The sequence below is a fragment of the Pleurodeles waltl genome, chromosome 7, assembly GCF_031143425.1.
Source record: "Pleurodeles waltl isolate 20211129_DDA chromosome 7, aPleWal1.hap1.20221129, whole genome shotgun sequence".
Classification (NCBI taxonomy): Eukaryota; Metazoa; Chordata; class Amphibia; order Caudata; family Salamandridae; genus Pleurodeles; species Pleurodeles waltl.
Genome location: NC_090446.1, coordinates 535,188,001 through 535,208,579, shown reverse-complemented (window position 1 = coordinate 535,208,579; position 20,579 = coordinate 535,188,001). Strand labels below are relative to the sequence as shown.

The window sequence follows — 20,579 nt, the reverse complement described above, 5'->3', positions numbered from 1 at the left end:
AGACCCTGAAAAGTGAGTGCAAAGTGCACTAAAGTTCCCCTAAGGACAAAATAGTCGTGTTAGAGGAATAATGCAGGAAAGACACAAACCAGCAATGCAACAACTGTGGATTTCCAATCTAGGGTACCTGTGGAACAAGGGGACCAAGTCCAAAAGTCACAAGCAAGTCGGAGATGGGCAGATGCCCAGGAAATGCCAGCTGCGGGTGCAAAGAAGCTTTGACTGGACAGAAGAAGCTGAGGTTTCTGCAGGAATGAAAAAGGCTAGAGACTTCCCCTTTGGTGGACGGATCCCTCTTGCCTTGGAGAGTCGTGCAGAAGTGTTTTCCCGCCGGAAGGACGCCAACAAGCCTTGCTACACGCAAATCGTGCGTTTGGCGTTTTTGGACGCTGCTGGGGCCCAGGAGGGACCAGGAGGTCGCAAATTGGACCTGAAGAGAGAGGGGACGTCGAGCAAGACAAAGAGCCCTCACTGTAGCAGGTAGCACCCAGAGAAGTGCCAGAAACAGGCACTACAAGGATGTGTGAAATGGTGCTCGCCGAAGTTGCACAAAGGAGTCCCACGTCGCCGGAGACCAACTTAGAAAGTCGTGCAATGCAGGTTAGAGTGCCGTGGACCCAGGCTTGGCTGTGCACAAAGGATTTCCGCCGGAAGTGCACAGGGGCCGGAGTAGCTGCAAAGTCGCGGTTCCCAGCAATGCAGCCCAGCGAGGTGAGGCAAGGACTTACCTCCACCAAACTTGGGCTGAAGAGTCACTGGACTGTGGGGGTCACTTGGACAGCGTCGCTGGATTCGAGGGACCTCGCTCGTCGTGCTGAGAGGAGACCCAAGGGGCCGGTAATGCAGGTTTTTGGTGCCTGCGGTTGCAGGGGGAAGATTCCGTCGACCCACGGGAGATTTCTTCGGAGCTTCTGGTGCAGAGAGGAGGCAGGCTACCCCCACAGCATGCACAAGCAGGAAAACAGTCGAGAAGGCGGCAGGATCAACGTTACAGAGTTGCAGTAGTCATCTTTGCTACTATGTTGCAGGTTTGCAGGCTTCCAGCGCGGTCAGCGGTCGTTTCCTTATCAGAAGGTGAAGAGAGAGATGCAGAGGAACTCGGCTGAGCTCATGCATTCATTATCTGAAGTTTCCCCAGAGACAGAGACCCTAAATAGCCAGAAAAGAGGGTTTGGCTACCTAGGAGAGAGGATAGGCTACTAACACCTGAAGGAGCCTATCAGCAGGAGTCTCTGATGTCACCTGGTGGCACTGGCCACTCAGAGCAGTCCAGTGTGCCAGCAGCACCTCTGTTTCCAAGATGGCAGAGGTCTGGAGCACACTGGAGGAGCTCTGGACACCTCCCAGGGGATGTGCAGGTCAGGGGAGTGGTCACTCCCCTTTCCTTTGTCCAGTTTCGCGCCAGAGCAGGGGCTAAGGGGTCCCTGAACCGGTGTAGACTGGCTTATGCAGAATTGGGCACCTCTGTGCCCAACAAAGCATTTCCAGAGGCTGGGGGAGGCTACTCCTCCCCTGCCTTCACACCATTTTCCAAAGGGAGAGGGTGTCACACCCTCTCTCAGAGGAAGTTCTTTGTTCTGCCATCCTGGGCCAGGCCTGGCTGGACCCCAGGAGGGCAGATGCCTGTCTGAGGGGTTGGCAGCAGCAGCAGCTGCAGTGAAACCCCAGGAAGGGCAGTTTGGCAGTACCAGGGTCTGTGCTACAGACCACTGGGATCATGGGATTGTGCCAACTATGCCAGGATGGCATAGAGGGGGCAATTCCATGATCATAGACATGTTACATGGCCATTTTCGGAGTTACCATTGTGAAGCTACCTATAGGTAGTGACCTATATGTAGTGCACGCGTGTAATGGTGTCCCCGCACTCACAAAGTTCAGTGAATTGGCTCTGAACAATGTGGGGGCACCTTGGCTAGTGCCAGGGTGCCCACACACTAAGTAACTTTGCACCTAACCTTTACCAGGTAAAGGTTAGACATATAGGTGACTTATAAGTTACTTAAGTGCAGTGTAAAATGGCTGTGAAATAACGTGGACGTTATTTCACTCAGGCTGCAGTGGCAGGCCTGTGTAAGAATTGTCAGAGCTCCCTATGGGTGGCAAAAGAAATGCTGCAGCCCATAGGGATCTCCTGGAACCCCAATACCCTGGGTACCTCAGTACCATATACTAGGGAATTATAAGGGTGTTCCAGTAAGCCAATGTAAATTGGTAAAAATGGTCACTAGCCTGTTAGTGACAATTTTAAATAAATGAGAGAGCATAACCACTGAGGTTCTGGTTAGCAGAGCCTCAGTGAGACAGTTAGGCACCACACAGGGAACACATACATGCACACCTATGAGCACTGGGGCCCTGTGTGACAGGGTCCCAGTGACACATACATATAGGCCACAACCTTATGAGCACTGGGGTCCTGACCAGCAAGGTCCCAGTGACACATAACAAACATACTGAAAACATAGTGTTTTCACCATGAGCACTGGGGCCTAGCCATCAGGATCCCAGTGAGACAGTGAAAACAGTGACAAACATCCTGACATACACTCACAAACAGGCCAAAAGTGGGGGTAACAAGGCTAGAAAGAGGCTACTTTCTCACAACTGGGGAGTGGTCACTCCCCTTTCCTTTGTCCAGTTTGGAGGTCCCTGAACTGGTGTAGACTGGCTTATGCAAGGAGGGCACCATCTGTGCCCTTCAAATCATTTCCAGAGGCTCTGGGAGGATATCTCTCCCAAGCCTGTAACACCTATTTCCAAAGGGAGAGGGTGTAACACCCTCCTCTCAAAGGAAATGATTTGCTCTGCCTTCCTGGACTGGGACTGCAGAGACCCCAGGAGGGCAGAACCCTGTCTGTGAGGTGGCAGCAGCTGTAGCTGCAATGCAAGCCTCACAGAGCTGGTTTGGCAGTACTAGGGGTCCATGGTTGAGCCCCCAGGATGCATGGGATTAGCCCCCCAATATCAGATTTGGAATGGGGGGACAATTCCATGATCTTAGACACCTTAAATAGCCATATTCAGAGTTACCATGTGAAGCTACATATAGGTATTGACCTATATGTAGTGTATGTGTGTAATGGTATTCCCGCACTCACAAATTCAGGGAATTGGCCCTGGAAGGTGTGGGGGCATCTTTGCTAGTGCAAGGGTGCCCTAACACTTAGTAACTTTACACCTAGCCTTCAGTAAATAAAGGTTAGACATATAGGTGACTTATAAGTTACTTAAGTGCAGTGAAAATGGCTGTGAAACAGTGTGTGCACTATTTCACTCAGGCTGCAGTGGCAGTCCTGTGAAAGGGTTTGTCTGAGCTCCCTATGGGTGACAAAAGAAATGCTGCAGTCCATAAGGATCTCCTGGAACCCCAATGCCCTGGGTACCTAGGTACCATTTACTAGGGACTTATAAGGGGGGTCCAGTGTGCCAATTAGGATTGGAGTATGAAGTCACTAAACTATAGTGACTAATTTGGAAGCAGAGAGAGCATAAGCACTGAAGTTCTGGTTAGCAGAACTTCAGTGACACAGTTAAGCACTACTGACAACACACCCGTTAGGCCACAGACTATGAGCACTGGGGTCCTGACCAACAGGATCCCAGTGAGACAGGCAAAACATACTGACAAAATGGTAGAAATTGGGGGTAACATGCCAAGAAAGATGGTACTTTCCTACAATAGGTCCCTAGTAAAGGGCACTACATGAGCCCAGGGCCTGTAGATTAAATGCTACTGGTGGGCCTACAACTCTGTTTTTTCCACCCACATCAGTATCCCTTTAAACATGAATGAAGCCTGTGTGCAGTTTTAAACTTCCGCTTCAACCTGCAAGTCAACCCTTTTGCCACTCCCATGCCTTCCTTTTTAATACATATGTCATCACTATGGTGCGCCCTGGACAGTTCCAAGGGCAGGGTGCAGTGTATTTTAAAGCTGGACATGTGCTTTTAAGGTTTACATATCCAGGTAGTGAAAAACACCTAAATTTGTTTTTCAATACTGCAAAGCCTATCTCCCCAAAGGTTAACATTGGGATTTTATAAATGTGATTCTCATTTAGGACAAGATAAGCATTTCGAGTTTGTGCCTCTGGACTCACAATTCAAAATCTCAGCTTATGATAAATTGTAAGTCTGAAACTGCCACTTTTAGAAAGTTGTAATTTTCTTACTTTAACCATTCTGTGCCTTCTGCCTGTCTCTATATACAATTCTGAGTGGGTGACAGCTGAACTCTTGTGCATTCCCCCCAGACAGCCCAAAACACAAAGGGAGCTTTGGTGCGACTGAGTGGTCATCTGAATGTTGATGGCCCATCCTGTGCAGGTTGGGCGGGAGGAGCTGACGCTTACACCTGAATGGGCTATGTCTCAAGCCCTCACAAAGGACTTCATAACCCTCTGGAGTGTGTTTGGAGCCAGAGCAGGAAGGGCAGGGACTTTGTGCACTTCAAAGGCCTCTCTTTGACATCTCACCCACTTTAAAGGCTGCACTGGGTATAAGAACTGGACTTCTGACCCCACCAAATTAGTACACTTCTGGATCTGAGGACATTCTGCCAGAAATAAGGACCACTGTGCTACTAAAAGGACTGTCACTCTGCTGAACTTTGCTGGACTCCTGCTTTGCTATGCCTGCCCTGCTGCCTTTCTTGCCCGGAAGTAAGAAGGACTGGACCTGCATCTCTACATCCCCAGAACCAAAGTGACTCCAATGTCTTTCTGGCTTGCCTCCTGTTTTGAAGTCTTAGGGACATCCAAGACTTCACTAAACTCTGCCACAGCCTCTGGACTCTGCCAACCGTGAGTCCTGCCCTACCAAGTGGTATCAATCCAGTCCTGGGACCTTGGAAATGGGGTATTCAGCTGTTTTCTACCATATCCATGCATCGGCATCACTGTGCTGATCAAAATCGCTGCATCTCTCCTCAACGCCAACACATTGGCACTGCTGCTAAGGATGAGTACATCACAGCACTGACTGCATGGCTCACACTCGATGCATCACCCTCATACCTGACGCATCGCCGACTGTGTGGCTCAACAACAGAGTATCACCTTCATCGCTAAGGGATCATCAATGATGCATCCTCGACTGAGCGAGTCAGAATGGACGCATCACCTGCACATCATCCCTCTGCTCCTCGCATCCGATCTTCAACGTCGTCGCAACCCTCCAAACAAGATACATTTTCAGCAGGACAAGATTGGTCCCTGTGGCCGACCTGCAGTCCATCTCGGTAGGCCTGAACTTTTGAATTTGCCCCAGACTAGTACTGCCAGATAGCCCTGGTTGGCTCTTTAAGATTCCAATCACTACATTTGCAGATATTCTTTAAAAAATCATATCTCAACTTCTACTTATTAAATTGTTTTCGTTTTGGTTTTGTTTTACTCATAAACTTATATTCTATTTTTCTAACTTGGTGTGGAGTCTTTTTGTGGTGTGTTTTCACTGTGCTATTATTTTAAGTGTTGCACAAATACTTTATACATTGCCTCCTAAGTTAAGCCTGCCTGCTCTGTGCCAGAGAGTGAGCACAGGTTAATTTATGGTGTGTAACTGACTTACTTTGACTAGTATTGCGGTCCATACTTGGACAGGGTGCATACCTCGTCCAACTAGAGACCCAATTTCTAACAAGTAGGATCTGGGTTAGTACATATGAGTGGAACTTTTACACAAGTGGGCCAGTTGACCTCTACCCATGGACACAGATGAAAAGTTCTGGTCACAATTATGAATTCACAAACTTGGTGTGCTGGCACCACCTCTCTACATGCTAAACAGATTACAGGGATAGTTGCCCACTGTCGTACAAATGAGTGCTCGCTTGGTGCACCCTTCCAGGTCGCAGGGAATGTCCAGTACCTCACCCATGTCAAGGGACACACCTGGGCCTCTGTAGATGCGCTAGATTAGTGTAAGAAAAGGGGCAAATTCGAAAGCCAGAATACCAGATACTTGCAGTTCAGCACTAAAGACAGGGGAACACAACTGTACACCAAACAGGAAACATTCTCATCCCAACAGCCTGCAACTGTTCATCTCCATAAATTCCTAAACCTTCTGAAAGAAAAAGAACATTGAAGGCACCTGTTGGCCTTTCAAGCTGCAATCATCTCTGGAGAACCACAATCATATTCTTCTCAGCTGGCAGTAGCAACCAACACTTCTTATACTCAGTCCAACATTATCAGCTGACACTGGATATCAGCATACATGGCAATAATATCCCAGCCAGAAAAATGTGGATACAAAGAATGGAAAAGACAGGAATCCAGTATGGGGTTGGTCAATAAAGAACACAAAAAACACACACTGTTTAGGGCCTTCATCCAAGCAGTATAGGCCAACAGTCAAGAAAACCTAAAGGAAATACAGGCCTTTGTTGAAACATAAGGGATTCTCTCCCTTCCTATGAAACATCTGGAGACTGTGGAGACACCTATCACTAAGCAAAAGGCTTTTTTGGCTCTTCAAATGATGAACCTTGGCAAGGCACCAGGCCAAAATGGGCTGTCGTTGGGTTCCTTCAAGCTGTTCTTTCCACAACTGACTAACTGACAAAGAGCCATAATTAATTTTCTGTGGAAGGGGGTGTAACACAAACAAAGCAGGAAGTGTTCATTGCCTTGATTCCCAAAATGGGGAAAGGATCCCTAAGAATGTGCAACATACAGGTCAGACTTCCTCCTAAATATGAAGATTCTTCCTAATAAACTGGAGCCCTGATGCCCTTTTTGGCGGAAGCTGATCTTGTGGGATTCATTAAGTGCAAAGAGAGGAAGAATACAATTAGAGCAACTAGACACTTAGTAGAAAAAGCAACAAGGTAATCCATATTGATGATGTTGATATCCTTTCATTCTGAAAAGACATTCAACTGCATCAGCTGGTCCTACCAGGAAGCCATCGTACATGAAATGGGACTGGGACCTAAAATGCTAAACTAGGTGTTGGTAAGGTACATTGCCCAATGGCCAGAATCACTGTTGTGATGCGCATTCAGGGTCCTTTTCCTTACCAGGGAGTATGAGACAGGGATGTCAGTTTTCTCATTTAATCTTTGCCATGGTCGTCTAATTGTTGGCAATATAAATTAAGGCCCATCTCCAGATTAACTAGATGGATTTTAGGAATCAAACAAAACATTGCTTTTGATGATGATGTACTGCATAAATTAACAGTCCGGAATGAATCCACCCCTGCTTTATTTGAATCTCTGGATTATTTTTAACATGTCTCAGATGTTTGTATGAAGTAGCAACAATTGGCAGTTATAAATATCTCTATCTAGCAGCATGACATTGACCATCTCAGAAAAACGACTTGCTAGCCTGGGCATTGCTATAATTGAAATGCCTTGTCCATTACCTCATTGGAAAACTTCAGGTATTATATGCATTTTCCTGGCCCTGCCTATGCAGCTAAAAGTCAGAAGAAATGAGAAGATGGCACCCAATGTATCTCTCCTAATTAGGTCAAATTCATGTACTGACGATGTATGTCTTGCTCTGCCTGCTCTACTTGTTGCAGTCATTGCCCATACTGATCCCTCGGTCTAAACTACTGGAACTTAGGAGTGGAATGATCAAGATTGTGTGGAGGGGGGGAAGGGCTCTGATCAATAAAAAGATATTGATGGCATTGAAGGAGCACCACAGGCTGACCCGTCTATACATCCTTAAATGCTATCAGGCAGCTCACCTTCAAGAAATTGTGGAGAGGGCATGCAGGAAAAAAGATGAAAGATTGCTCCAGATGGAACTGTTTATGGTGGTTAGAAAACTAGGGGGCATATTTAAGAAAAGTTTTCTTGCGCCCCTTAGTGTCCCCCTTATGCCACCATGTGTGCTCTCTATCTAAGATATGGCACACCATGGCGGTAGTTAGGGGACTAGTGTCAGAATGTTTTATGCTAGTCCGGCGCTTTGCAGGATTAGCATAGAAAACAACTCTCTGGATTGGTTTTGTGCAAGAAGGTGTCCCTTCCTACACAAAAACAATCCTGGATGCTATGAAGGCTCCCTTGCAACATGGTGCAAGAGTGTCTCCATTGGTGCTAGGCAGCCAATTGTGCAACAGCGCAGGGGGAAAGGACAGGATTGCACCGTATTTCATAAATTCAATGCATTCCTGCCCTTTCACATTGGTGTAGGGCAGCACAGCAAGAAGACTTGCGGCTCTGCCCTACTTCAATTCCTCATAAATATGGGCCTCAGTCCTTCAGGGAATGCAAATCCGATTTGGGGAAGAAAGAATGGGACAAGATACAAACCTACAGTTTCACCACTGGGGACTCTCCTTGTTTAATAAAGAAGCAGCAATTACACCTGTATTCAAGTTTCAAACGTGTATCAGAAAATATGATGGCGTCCCAGGGCCAATAACTAAGATAAATATTTCCCCCCAAAAGAGTCAGCTGGGACCACAATGGTCATATCAGGAAAGACGAGTATGCATTCTAACGAACCCACTGGATACAAGGATTGTCTCATCTGTGGGCCACTAGCCACACATATTAGAAAGCATTCTCTACAGAATATTGGTATACAGATCCATGTATCAGTGGTATCTGTCTCCACAACGCATGAACAGATGTCTCCAGGGACGGCCTTAGCCTGGTGGTGCCCTGTTTGACAATGTTTGTTGCCCTCCCCCCCATGACTACCTATGCCACAGATTGCCTTACTACCACCGTTTAACAGTGTCCCGCAAAACTTCGATCTCTCTCCAGGCAGAACATTAATTACCAGAGTTATCTTGACATTTTTATTGTTGCCTGAAATTTGCTGAAGGCAAGGAATGCATAAAATACTTGCAAACACGGCACCCCACCCGAAGTAAGCACCAGGTGCGGTGGCCTCGGTAGCACCACCCTAGAGCCGACCCTGGATGTATCTCTAATGCAGCCAATAGATGTTGGCAATGTAAAGCAGAGGTGGGCTTATGTCTACATATACAGTGGGAATGTGCATACACGCAAACATTTTAGAAAGGGGTGTTGGGACATATGAGGGGCAATTGAGATTTGACTTCATGAGGTAGGAAGCCCCCATTTGCAGGGTGTTGGAAATGGCCCTTCTGCAGGGTTATTCCCAGACTTTTTGTCTTCCTCCTTCTCTTTTTCTGACCTCATTTTTGCTGGTTTTTAGATTCTGCGCACTTTACCACTGCTAACCAGTGCTAAAGTGCATATGCTCTCTCCCTTTAAACATGGTAACATTGGATCATACCCAATTGGACTATTTAATTTACTTATAAGTCCCTAGTAATGTGCACTATATGTGCCCAGGGCCTGTAGATTAAATGCTACTAGTGGGCCTGCAGCACTGGTTGTGCCACCCACTTAAGTAGCCCCTTAACCTTGTCTCAGGCTTGCCATTGCAAGGCCTGTGGGTGCAGTTTCACTGCCAATTCGACTTAGCAAAGTACTTGCCAAGCCTAAAACTCCCCTTTTTCTACGCATAAGACACTCCTAAGGTATGCCCTAGGGAACTCATAGGGCAGGGTGCTGTGTAGGCAAAAGGCAGGACATGTACCTATGTAGTTTACATGTCCTGGTAGTGTAAAACTCCCAAATTCATTTTTACACTGCTGTGAGGCCTGCTCCCTTCATAGGCTAACATTGGGGCTGTCCTCATATATTGTTTGAGTGGTGGCTGCTGAACTGAAAGGAGTGGGAAGGTCATATTTAGTATGGCCAGAATGGTGATATAAAATCCTGCTGACTGGTGAAGTTGAACATAATATTACTATTTTAGAAATGTCACTTTTAGAAAGTGAGCATTTCTCCGCACTTAAATCTCTCTGTGCCTTACAATCCACGTCTGGCTGGGTTTAGTTGACAGCTCCTTGTGCATTTACACAGACACTTCCTGGAGAAGAAACCTGTAACCAGAACCTGCATCCTGCCAAGAAGAACTGCCTGGCTGCCCAAAGGACTCACCTGACTGCTTTCTGTGAAGGACTGCTGCCTTGCTGTTGCCCTGCTGCCTTGCTGCTCCCTGGCTGTGGTGAAGAAGTGCTCTCCAAAGGCTTGGATAGAGCTTGCCTCCTGTTCCCTGAAGTCTCAGGACCAAAAATACTTCTCTCTTGCAACTGAAATCCTTGTGCAGTGAAAATTTGACGCACAGCTTGCTAAAAACGGCTCACAGCCTGCCCCGCGGTGAGAAATTCACTGCACGCCGAACTGGAATGACGCAGCCCGACTTTGCAAGAAGAAGATCGACGCAGCACCTGCGATGCGGCCAGGAACTTTGACGCACGCCCATTGGATCGACGCACAGCCGACCTGGGACGATGCGGCCCGACTTCCAGAGGGGAAATCGACACAGCGCCTGCCGTGCGGAAAAAAATTCCACGCAACGCCCACCGGAACGATGCAGCACTTGTGACTCCGCTCCACAAGCCCAGGATTCCACCCACAGACCCCAGGGCGTCTGAAAACCCTGTAACCCTGTAACCCGAAGAGGATCCACAACCGAATGCCGGAAATTGACTCACAGCCATCCCTGCTTGGAAACTAAACAACTCATCACTGTGTGCGGCCCAAAAAATCGCCGCACACCCCCTTTGTTTCCACGCTTCTCCTCCTCTGCGGCCCCTTGCAGAGATTTTTCAATCGAACCAGGTGCTTTGTGCTAAAAATAGATTTTGTTTGCTTTTAAAAGACTTAAGACACTTTGGTGGTCATTACAACCCTGGCGGACGGTGTTAAAGCGGCGGTAAGACCGCCAACATGCCAGCGGTAAAAAATTTGCAATTACGACCGTGGCGGAAACCGCCAACAAAGACAGCCACTTTAACACTCAGACCACCATGGCGGTACAAACAAACAGCTCGGCGGTCACCGCCAACAGACAGGCGGAGGACAATGTACCACCCAAACTATTATGACAGGCCAATCCGCCACCTTTTCCGGGGCGGATTCAACGCGGATAAAAACACGGCGGAAACAGGCATTTCAAAGGAAAAACGCTCACCTCTACACACTCCACGAGGAACGACGACACCATGGAGCCGGAACTCCATATTCTTCCTGCGCTAGTCTTCCTGCTCCTGTACCAGGAGCACCAACGCCGGCGGCGAAGACCACAGTGAGTACTGCACCTACGACATAGGGGAGGGGGGAGGGAAAAAACAGGGACACACACACGCAACACCCCAACCCCCACCCCCACCCTCACCCACTACAACACACACACACCAATGCATATCCAAACATTACAGTAACACCCCCAACCCCCCCCCGGAAGAATGCAAAGACAAAAGGAAATGAGTGTAACCATTGTAATATATAAACATTCAGTTAGCAAATATATAGATATATACACTATTAACAAAATATACATCACGATTAGTAGTCCAGGTATTGTACCATTCACAGTCCATGGACCACTGGGCCCAAATGCATGGGCGAGGCCCACACAAGATACCCGAACATGACGGAGAGAACACTGCTAGGGCATCAGATAGAAATACAACAGGAACCTCAGAGGGAAGGGAAGGTGGGTGCACCTAAGCTGGATGAGTGCATGACGCTAGATCCACGAGGGGGCTCCATGCCCATTGATATATCCTGGGGAATGCAAAGCCACAGTCTCTCAAGTCTCTACAGTGGGTGGGTTGCCCACTGTACCATCCTGGGGAGTGGAAAGCCACAGTCTCTCAAGTCTCTCCAGTGGGTGGTCTGCCCACTGTACCATCCTGGGGAGTGCAAAGCCACAGTCTCTCAAGTCTCTACAGTGGGTGGTTTTCCCACTGTACCATCCTGGGGAGTGCAAAGCCACAGTCTCTCAAGTCTCTCCAGTGGGTGGTTTGCCCACTGTACCATCCTGGGGAGTGCAAAGCCACAGTCTCTCAAGTGGATAACAGTCTCCACTGGTTTTGGAGGGGGACTGGTGCCCAGAGTGCTTCATCCTGTGCAGGAAAGATGGAGTGGATGCATGTCTCCACTGGTTCTGGAGGGGGACTGGTGCCCAGAGTGCTTCATCTTGTGCAGGACAGACGGAGTGGATGCATGTCTCCACTGGTTCTGGAGGGGGACTGGTGCCCAGAGTGCTTCATCCTGTGCAGGACAGACGGAGTGGATTCATGTCTCCACTGGTTCTGGAGGGGGACTGGTGCCCAGAGTGCTTCATCCTGTGCAGGACAGACGGAGTGGATGCATGTCTCCACTGGTTCTGGAGGGGTACTGGTGCCCAGAGTGCATCACTCACCCCGTGACGGTCCCAGTTGCGTCACTGCCCCTGCTGCTCATGGGCTAGCGGTGCTTGAGTTGGCAGTCCTTGCCCTGTTCAGCGGTGCTTCAGTTGGCGGTGCTTGCCCTGTTCAGGGGTGCTTGATTTGGCAGTGCTTGCCCTGTTCAGCGGTGCTTGAGTTGACGGTCCTTGCCCTGTTCAGCGTTGCTTGAGTTGGCGGTGCTTGCCCTGTACAGCGGTGCTTGATTTGGCAGTGCTTGCCCTGTTCAGCGGTGCTTGACTTGGCGGTCCTTGCCCTGTTCAGCGGTGCTTGACTTGGCGGTCCTTGCCCTGTTCAGCGGTGCTTGACTTGGCGGTCCTTGCCCTGTTCAGCGGTCCTTGCCCTGCTTAGCGGGGCTTGAGTTGGCGGTCCTTGCCCTGTGCAGCGGTGCTTGACTTGGCGGTCCTTGCCCTGTTCAGCGGTCCTTGCCCTGTTCAGCGGTGCTTGACTTGGCGGTCCTTGCCCTGTTCAGCGGTCCTTGCCCTGTTCAGCGGTGATTGACTTGGCGGTCCTTGCCCTGTTCAGCGGTGCTTGAGTTGGCGGTCCTTGCCCTGTGCAACGGTGCTTGACTTGGCGGTCCTTGCCCTGTTCAGCGGTGCTTGCCCTGTTCAGCGGTGCTTGACTTGGCGGTCCTTGCCCTGTTCAGCGGTGCTTGAGTTGGCGGTCCTTGCCCTGTGCAGCGGTGCTTGACTTGGCGGTCCTTCATTGCCCAGCTGGGCGGAGGCTGGTGGTCCTTCATGGGTCAGATGGGCTGTGGCTGGCAGGGCCCTCCTGGGCAGCTGGGCTGTGGCTGGCTGGGCCCTCCTGGGCAACTGGGCTGTGGCTAGCGGGGTCCTTCTGGGCAGCTGGGCTGTGGCAGGCGGGGCCCTCCTGGGTAGCTGGGCTGTGGCCGGCGGGGTCCTCCTGGGCAGCTGGGCTGTGGCTGGCGGGGCCCTCCTGGGTAGCTAGGCTGTGGCTGGCGGGGCCCTCCTGGGCAGCGACGATGGGGCTGGCGGGGCCCTCCTGGGCAGCGACGATGGGGCTGGCGGGGCACTCCTGTGCAGCGACGATGGAGCTGGCAGTGGCCTCCTGGCCAGCGGGGATGATGGCGGTCTTCTCCGCCGTGCTGCTCCTCCCAGACTTTGCGGGTTTCTTCTGCCCCTTCCCCACCTTGGAAAGAGTCACAGCTGAGTCCACACTCCCCCCGGGACCCCTGTGAGCGGCTTGGGTGGCTGGAGTCTTCCCCCTCTCCCGCCGGGCACTGGCCAACTTCTGGTGCTTCACAGGGGGGGACTGGCTGTGCTCTGGCTCCATGATACACTGGCTGGCCTGGTGGCCGGTGCACTCCACATACCTGTGACAACAGGCCCCACTGGTCCCAGAGATTTTGTGGCTTAGGTGCTAGTACGGGACCTATGAGTTGGACGGGGGTGGTCGGAAATACGTTAAGGGTGGACAGGAAAAGTTGTTTGGAGACACTGGGACGGGTAGCTGGAGGTGGTTTGGGAGTGGAGGAAGAGGTGGTGGTTGTAGGAGGTGTAACGTTTGTGGCTTTGGGTGCAGGTGCATGCGCTCGAGGCTGTTGTGAGGTGGATGTATGTTGGGTGGGTGTGTGCCTGCGTTTGTGTATCTTGGGAGGGGACGTCACAGACACACTGGGAGTGGACACAGGGGACGTGTGAATGGTAGTGGGGGTGGTGACTGCATGTGAGCTGGGTGTGGTGGTGTGTGTGCTGGTGCGGGACGTAGTGGCTGTAGTGGTAGTGCATGCAGGTGTGAGTGTAGACGAGACTGGGAGGGAGGAGGGGTGATGGCGGAGGAGTGTCCATGGCAGAGTCCAGTCTATTTGTCACATAGGTGCATTGCCCATATGGGCATAGGAAGTGGAGCTGGGCAGTTTCAATATGGACAGGGTGACAAAGTGGGACTGTGGGTTGACAATCAGGGTGGTCTCATTTCTTGGCGGGGGTCTTGGCATTGTGCTCTGTCTTGTTCCTGGATCTCAGGGACCGTTTGCGGGGTGGTTCTCCGTCTGCAGGGGGTGGGGTGCTGGTGTTGTGGTCCTGTGGCAGTGCCTCCTGTCCACTACCGCCGGCGGAGGTGGTGGGCAGTTCATCGTCCATGCTAGTGTCAGGGGCCCCTTGTAGTGCCACAGTGTCCCCCCTGGTGTTGAGTAGTTCCTTCAGCACCCCTACGATTGTGCCCAGGGCGGAGCTGATAGTTCTGAGTTCCTCCCTGAACCCAAAGTACTGTTCCTCCTGCATGCGCTGGGTCGCCTGAAACTTGGCCAGGACCGTTGCCATCGTCTCCTGGGAGTGGTGGTATGCTCCCATGATGGAGGAGAGGGCCTCGTGGAGAGTGGGTTCCCTTGGCCTGTCCACCCCCTGTCGCACAGCAGCCCTCCCAGTTCCACTGTGTTCCTGGACCTCCGTCCCCTGGACCACTGCCCCCAGGTCCCTGTTGTTGTTGGGGTGGTGGGTTATCCTGGGCACACAGCTGATTGACGTGTCCTGGGGACGGAGGTATGGGCCTGCTGGGTGGGTGCTGTGCTGGTGTTTCCAGAGGGGGGAAGGTCTGTGGTGGCCTGTGCCTGTGTGAGGGAAACCGACTGTCCCGAGGCCACGATGGTCCGGGCTGGTCATCTAGATCCAGTTGGACAGAGCTGCTGTCATCACTGTGGGCCTCTTCTGTGGGTGGGGTGGAGATGTCTGGACCCTCCTGTCTGGTGACGTTGGGTAGTGGTCCTGCAGGGGTGGAAAAGCATGATTATTGCATCTGTGTGTGTCATGGTGTGCAATGGGTGGGTGACCGTGTACCCCAGTGCTGGCATTCCTGTGTGGGGGCTTGTGTGATAATGGTTTAGGGGGGTGTATGGGTATGTGCAGTGGGCATGCTTTAGTGATGGGTGTCCATGCTTTGTTGTTGCATGCAGGGCTTGGTGTTGGGATGGGTGGTTTGAGATATTGGTACATTTGTGAGGAGTTGGAGTGATAGGGGTGGGGGCGAGGGTGGGGGTATGTGATAGCATGCAGGTAGGGTGGGGGATGTAATAGAAAAGCTTTGACTTACCAGAGTCCATTCCTCCACTGACTCCTGCGAGGCCCTCAGGATGCAGTATAGCCAAGACCTGCTCCTCCCATGTTGTTAGTTGTGGGTGAGGAGGTGGGGGTCTGCCGCCAGTCCACTGAACCGCCTGGTGGTGTCTTGAGACCACGGAACGCACCTTCCCCCGTAGGTCGTTCCACCTCTTCCTGATGTTGTCCCGATTTCTTGGGTGCTGTCCCATTGCGTTGACCCTGTCGACTATTCTTCGCCATAGCTCCATCTTCCTTGCAATTGAGGTGTGCTGCACCTGTGCTCCAAATAGCTGTGGCTCTACCCGGACGATTTCCTCCACCATGACCCTGAGCTCCTCCTCCGAGAACCTGGGGAGTCTTTGCCGTGCCATGGGGTGGTGTAGGTGATGTGTGGGGTGGTGTGTGTGGTGATAAGTGTGGTGATATGTAGTGGTGTGTGGTGTTTTGTGCGTGGAAAGTTGTGTGGGTGATGGTGTTGTGTGCCTATGGCTGCTAGTTTGTGGATGGTGGTGTCTCTCTCTGGCCTTCTTTGTGTAATAGTGGTCGTAGGGGTTTGTGGGTGATGTGGGTGTGTGTTTTATATTGTATTGGGTGTGTGGGAGTGGTGTGTGTATGTGTATCAGGTGTGTGTATTTCGAATTGTCCAATGTGGAGGTGTTCTTTAGAAGTTTGTGTATTTTGAGCCCGGCCGTGTGTACCGCCAATGTAATACCGCGGTTGAAAGACCGCCGCGTGGATTCGTGTGTCGTGATAGTGTGGGCGTGACGGTGGAGGTTTTGTTATCGCCAGTTTATCACTGACCTTTGGTGTGGCGGACTTGTGTGGGTATCTGATTTTTTTCGGATTTCGAGATGTGGGTCATAATAGCTGTGGTGGAATTCCGCGGCGGTGTGTTGGCGGTCTTCAGCACGGCGGTAAGCAGCTTTTACCACCAATGTTGTAATGACCCCCTTTATATCACTTTTCAGTGATAGTCTACATTTACTTATTGCATCTTTGATCGTTTTGACCTGCAAATATCCCGATAAATATTATATATTTTTCTAAACACTGTGTGGTGTATTTTTGTGGTGCTATATTTTGGTATTGTATGATTTATTGCACAAATACTTTACACATTGCCTTCTAAGTTAAGCCTGACTGCTCAGTGCCAAGCTACCAGAGAGTGGGCACAGGATAATTTGGATTGTGTGTGACTTACCCTGACTAGAGTGAGGGTCCTTGCTTGGAAAGGGGGCAACCTGACTGCCAACCAAAGACCCCATTTCTAACACAGGGTATATGCTGTCAACCTGGGTACTGCGCTTATAGATTTTATATAAGCCACAAAAACGCTGATCACACTCCATTAGAAAAACGTGGATTATTCTACAGTTCCACATAATTTAGCCATGGAAATGACACACATGACTTGCTATGCATGAAATCCATGCCTTCAAGAGTATGGAACTCTTTTATCGTCTAATGCAGGAAACTCGAAAATGTGTGCTTTGCACCATTGCGCTTAAAGGCTCTAAAATTGTTTGCATAATGAGATTGGGGAAAGAGAATCTTAGCACAGCACAATATCGAAGAGAGGATCCTGCCATTTTCACATGTATAATAAATTAATTTGACTTAATAGATCGACTTCGTGGGAATAATTATTGAGGTGACATCTCCCAATGCAGCAGACTGGGGGTGATGCTGAATGGGTTATAAAAAGGTATTGGTTAGGTGGCATGTTATGCCTTAATTGAAGAAAAAAAGAAAAAACAGAAATTGCCTTAAAAATATATATGATCTATGTGTTGAACATTTGAAGGAAAATGACTTGGGTAACTAAGAATGCAATCATTTTTTTTATTTTCTCTACAGACACTCTGCCTTATCCCTGGTATCTCCAGGAGGTGTCAGTGCCTATTGTTCCCACTGAAACATGCAAGGCGTCATACACTCGTATACTTAATGACATGATATGTGCTGGATACACAGAGGGTGGAAAGGATGCTTGCCAAGTAAGGAAACCATGCCTACCTCACACTGTCTATTTTGCTCCTGCCAACAATGATTTCTTTCTCAGCAGTCAATTTTATAAAGTGTGTGTGATTTCCCCATGGTCACAACTGAACAAAAATAAATGGTTGCAGTGGGCAGATAAGGAGAGGAAGAAACTGCCCCGGGACAAATGAAGGACTTGGCATTCAGGGAGAGAAGGGACTTCCCGCCTCGATAAATGTTACTCCTGTCAGGCTCTAGGGTGCAAAGATTAATCAGAAACTAGGCCACTGGCTTCTCCAGGCCCATATGGAAAGATGGCCATACATGTTGCCATGACTCTTCAGGGTATCTTATAAGGGTGTGTACAATTTGTGTAATTTGCTTTCAAATAATTACGTAAAATATAAGGAAAATGGCGCAAAATTGCACATATTTATTGGAAATACAAATCCAATAATTAGCACTATATTTTAGCATGTGTCCTGATGTCATTTTTTGACACAAGGATACATTTCACACTTAAAAAAATAGCACAAAAAACACAAATTCCACGAACAACAGCTTCACATCTTCTGGTTCTTAGCGTTGTTCCCAAGCTTCCGCAATAAATGTTACCATTAATGGTGGCATAGTGACACAACGTGCCATAATTTGGGGAATTTTGCGTAACAAACGTAACCCAAAAGTACATCAACACCACCGGCATAATTTGATTTTTTCACCAAGATCTACTATCTTGGCTAAGCAGTCAAGGCCTAGCTGCATGGCACAGTTGAAACTGCCGGACTAAAGACAGATTAAACAGCCGGAAACCTTACCTTGTGCCCACATATTGTGTTGTTTCCGAGTTTTTAGAACAATGAGGATTGTTATCCAACCACCAAAAACAGTAGTTTATCTTAAACTGTTCACAACCACTAGCTGATCGGGATCGGGAAAAATGGTAATACTCAGTGCATGCTGTCGGGAAACACCGGATTCTGAAACAGCGAAACAAGTCTCATTTTGTCAATAAAAAGTAACTTGCCCCAGGAAGAGGGAATGAATCAGTCAGATAGTTGTTACCCAATAATAGCTTAGTCAGTGGTGATGGAAACAGGGCAGTTGAGTAATTGCGGGTAGGTAAACGTACATGGGTTGTCAGGGCAATTTGGCAATGACAGGGAGAGGGATCAAGGAATTCCTAGATTGAAAAGACTCTTACGATTTGTTATAAACGATTAAATGAAGTGCCCAATATCATTTCACCTCAGCATTGCCCCATGACATACAAAGCACACTCCTAGAGAATCACAATGCTAGGGTGCTAATACAGCTCTGCTATACCACCTCCGCAATACTCACTATACCAGTGCCTTACAAGCTCTACCTATGCACATCCTCCTTCCTGCTGTAATAGTTATATTGGAGCCTCTGTACACAATCACTGTTGAGCCACGGCCCTAGATACCACTGTTCACTACTGCTGTGTTTGAAACTTGATTGCCTTCAAGATATGCTTACCCTTGTCCTGACTTTGAGGCCAAGCACATTCCTCTAGCTGCTACAGGAGGTTGGAGGAGGACTACATTCAACTAGTGACTCCCAAGAGCTTTGTTCCTGAGATCACATTATGCACAAGTGAGTTGGGTCTTAAATGACAAAAGCTAGGGGTTCAGACAGCTTTGAGCCACAAAGACTTGTTTCTGAGACGAGCTGATGTTGACAGTGGAGCAGGGGGTTGACGAATTGCTCTGGAAAGCTGTAAGGTGTATAGTAGGCGGTCGGGGTTCAGGGCAGGTGAGCGACATCTTATTATAATTAGGGGTCTATGAAATTTGCATCATTTGCTTTTTGGTAATTATGCAAAAATGATGTGAAGTTACACGAACCAGCATTTAGAGGTATATTTTAGTGAAAATGTGTCCACGTAGGATGCAGAGATGCATTTTGTCCTAAAAAAACAGAGAAAAAACACAATTGCTACAATCACCAGCTGCCCACATTCTGGTCATTTGCATTGTTCCAGTGCTCTAGCACTAAAGTTTTGTTGCAAATATGGTGTAATTCGGACACTTGGTTTAATGGTGTTATTTCTGGAATTTCACGTAACAACCATAATGCAAAATTTGCACAATTATGCCTGTGTATCGGGAATTTCACTCAAACCTAATTGCATTCCTTTCTTATTGCAGGGAGATTCAGGCGGACCCTTGGTGTGCAAATTTAACAATACCTGGATTCTTAGTGGAATTGTGAGCTGGGGAAAAGAATGTGCTCTGGCTCAATATCCTGGGGTCTACACCCTTGTCTCAGTCTATATAAACTGGATAACCAAAAATGCCCCAGGCCTCGTTGCCTCAACAGTGAACACCTCAACCTGTGGCGTACCTCAATCAATTACACCTTCTGTTGCCCCTGGCACCACATTGAATGTTGAGAGCAACAGCTGGGTCCCACGCACATCCCTTCTCTTCCATGTACTGTATTGTGCCCTAATGCTTGGCACTGTGCATTGCTTCTCTTCATAGGTGTTGCATCACTCCAAGATCATCTCTGACCTCCTTCCAAGAAACGGGTGTATTTAACCAATGCACAGGCAACCGCCCTAATCGTGATGGCTGCATCTAAAAAATCACGGTTTCCAATAGGTTGCAATAAAAAATTGAATGGGCTCAACTAATGATCAAAAACGTCCTTATTTCATAACTTTATTAAGAACATTTCACACATAAAGAATGCCAGATTTGGATGATGATGTGTGTCTATGTAGAAGGACCGGTAAACTCACCACCAAATGCAGCAATACCACATTCAGAGAGGTCTTTCCAGGCTAACCTCTACGTTACCTCATATCTGAATGATGATGCTATCTTGGCCTGTCAGAAGTTGTAAATACACTGCTAACCCATTTTTTTTTTCTTTTTGTACCACAAGCAGTCCGGTGCAGGTTTTATCCCATCTATAAGTGATATAGACCCTGGAATGGATCCTATTGTAATCAAGGAAAAGGGACTCCCATGTCCCTTGCTAGATGGCAGTCAAAGGCAGCCATCATTGGGGTGCAGAGAGGCTATCTCAACCCTGGGCCCTGGTGCCAAGGCTCCTGCTGCTCTAACAACAGCGTCACCCCTGATTCCTTCATAGGTGGATTTAAATGTTTCAAAGAGACAATTGGAAAGATAGTATTTCGAGAGGGAGTATATGTCAGAAGCTAACCCTCTCCCTATTTGCAGATAAGTAAAAGTTCAAAGGTGCCCATCTGGTAAGTTATCCTCATGCAACTATTAGCAAGTAGTTCTCCCATCAGTCAGT

General features: G+C 48.9%; 1 protein-coding gene across 2 annotated transcripts in view; it reads left to right on the top strand.

Annotated features, from left to right (window-relative positions):
- LOC138304304 (serine protease 27-like) overlaps positions 1-19,943 on the top strand; it is a 249,567-nt gene extending 229,624 nt beyond the window's left edge. Inside the window, exons 4-5 of one of the 2 annotated variants that reach the window (XM_069244255.1) lie at positions 17,163-17,302; positions 19,460-19,943. In XM_069244255.1, the coding sequence (XP_069100356.1) occupies positions 17,163-17,302; positions 19,460-19,795 (476 nt within the window). In that variant the 3' untranslated portion in view covers positions 19,796-19,943. The remainder of the gene's footprint in view (positions 1-17,162; positions 17,303-19,459) is intronic. The other variant, XM_069244256.1, reaches the window with a different exon arrangement.
- Positions 19,944-20,579: the final 636 nt, after the last annotated feature.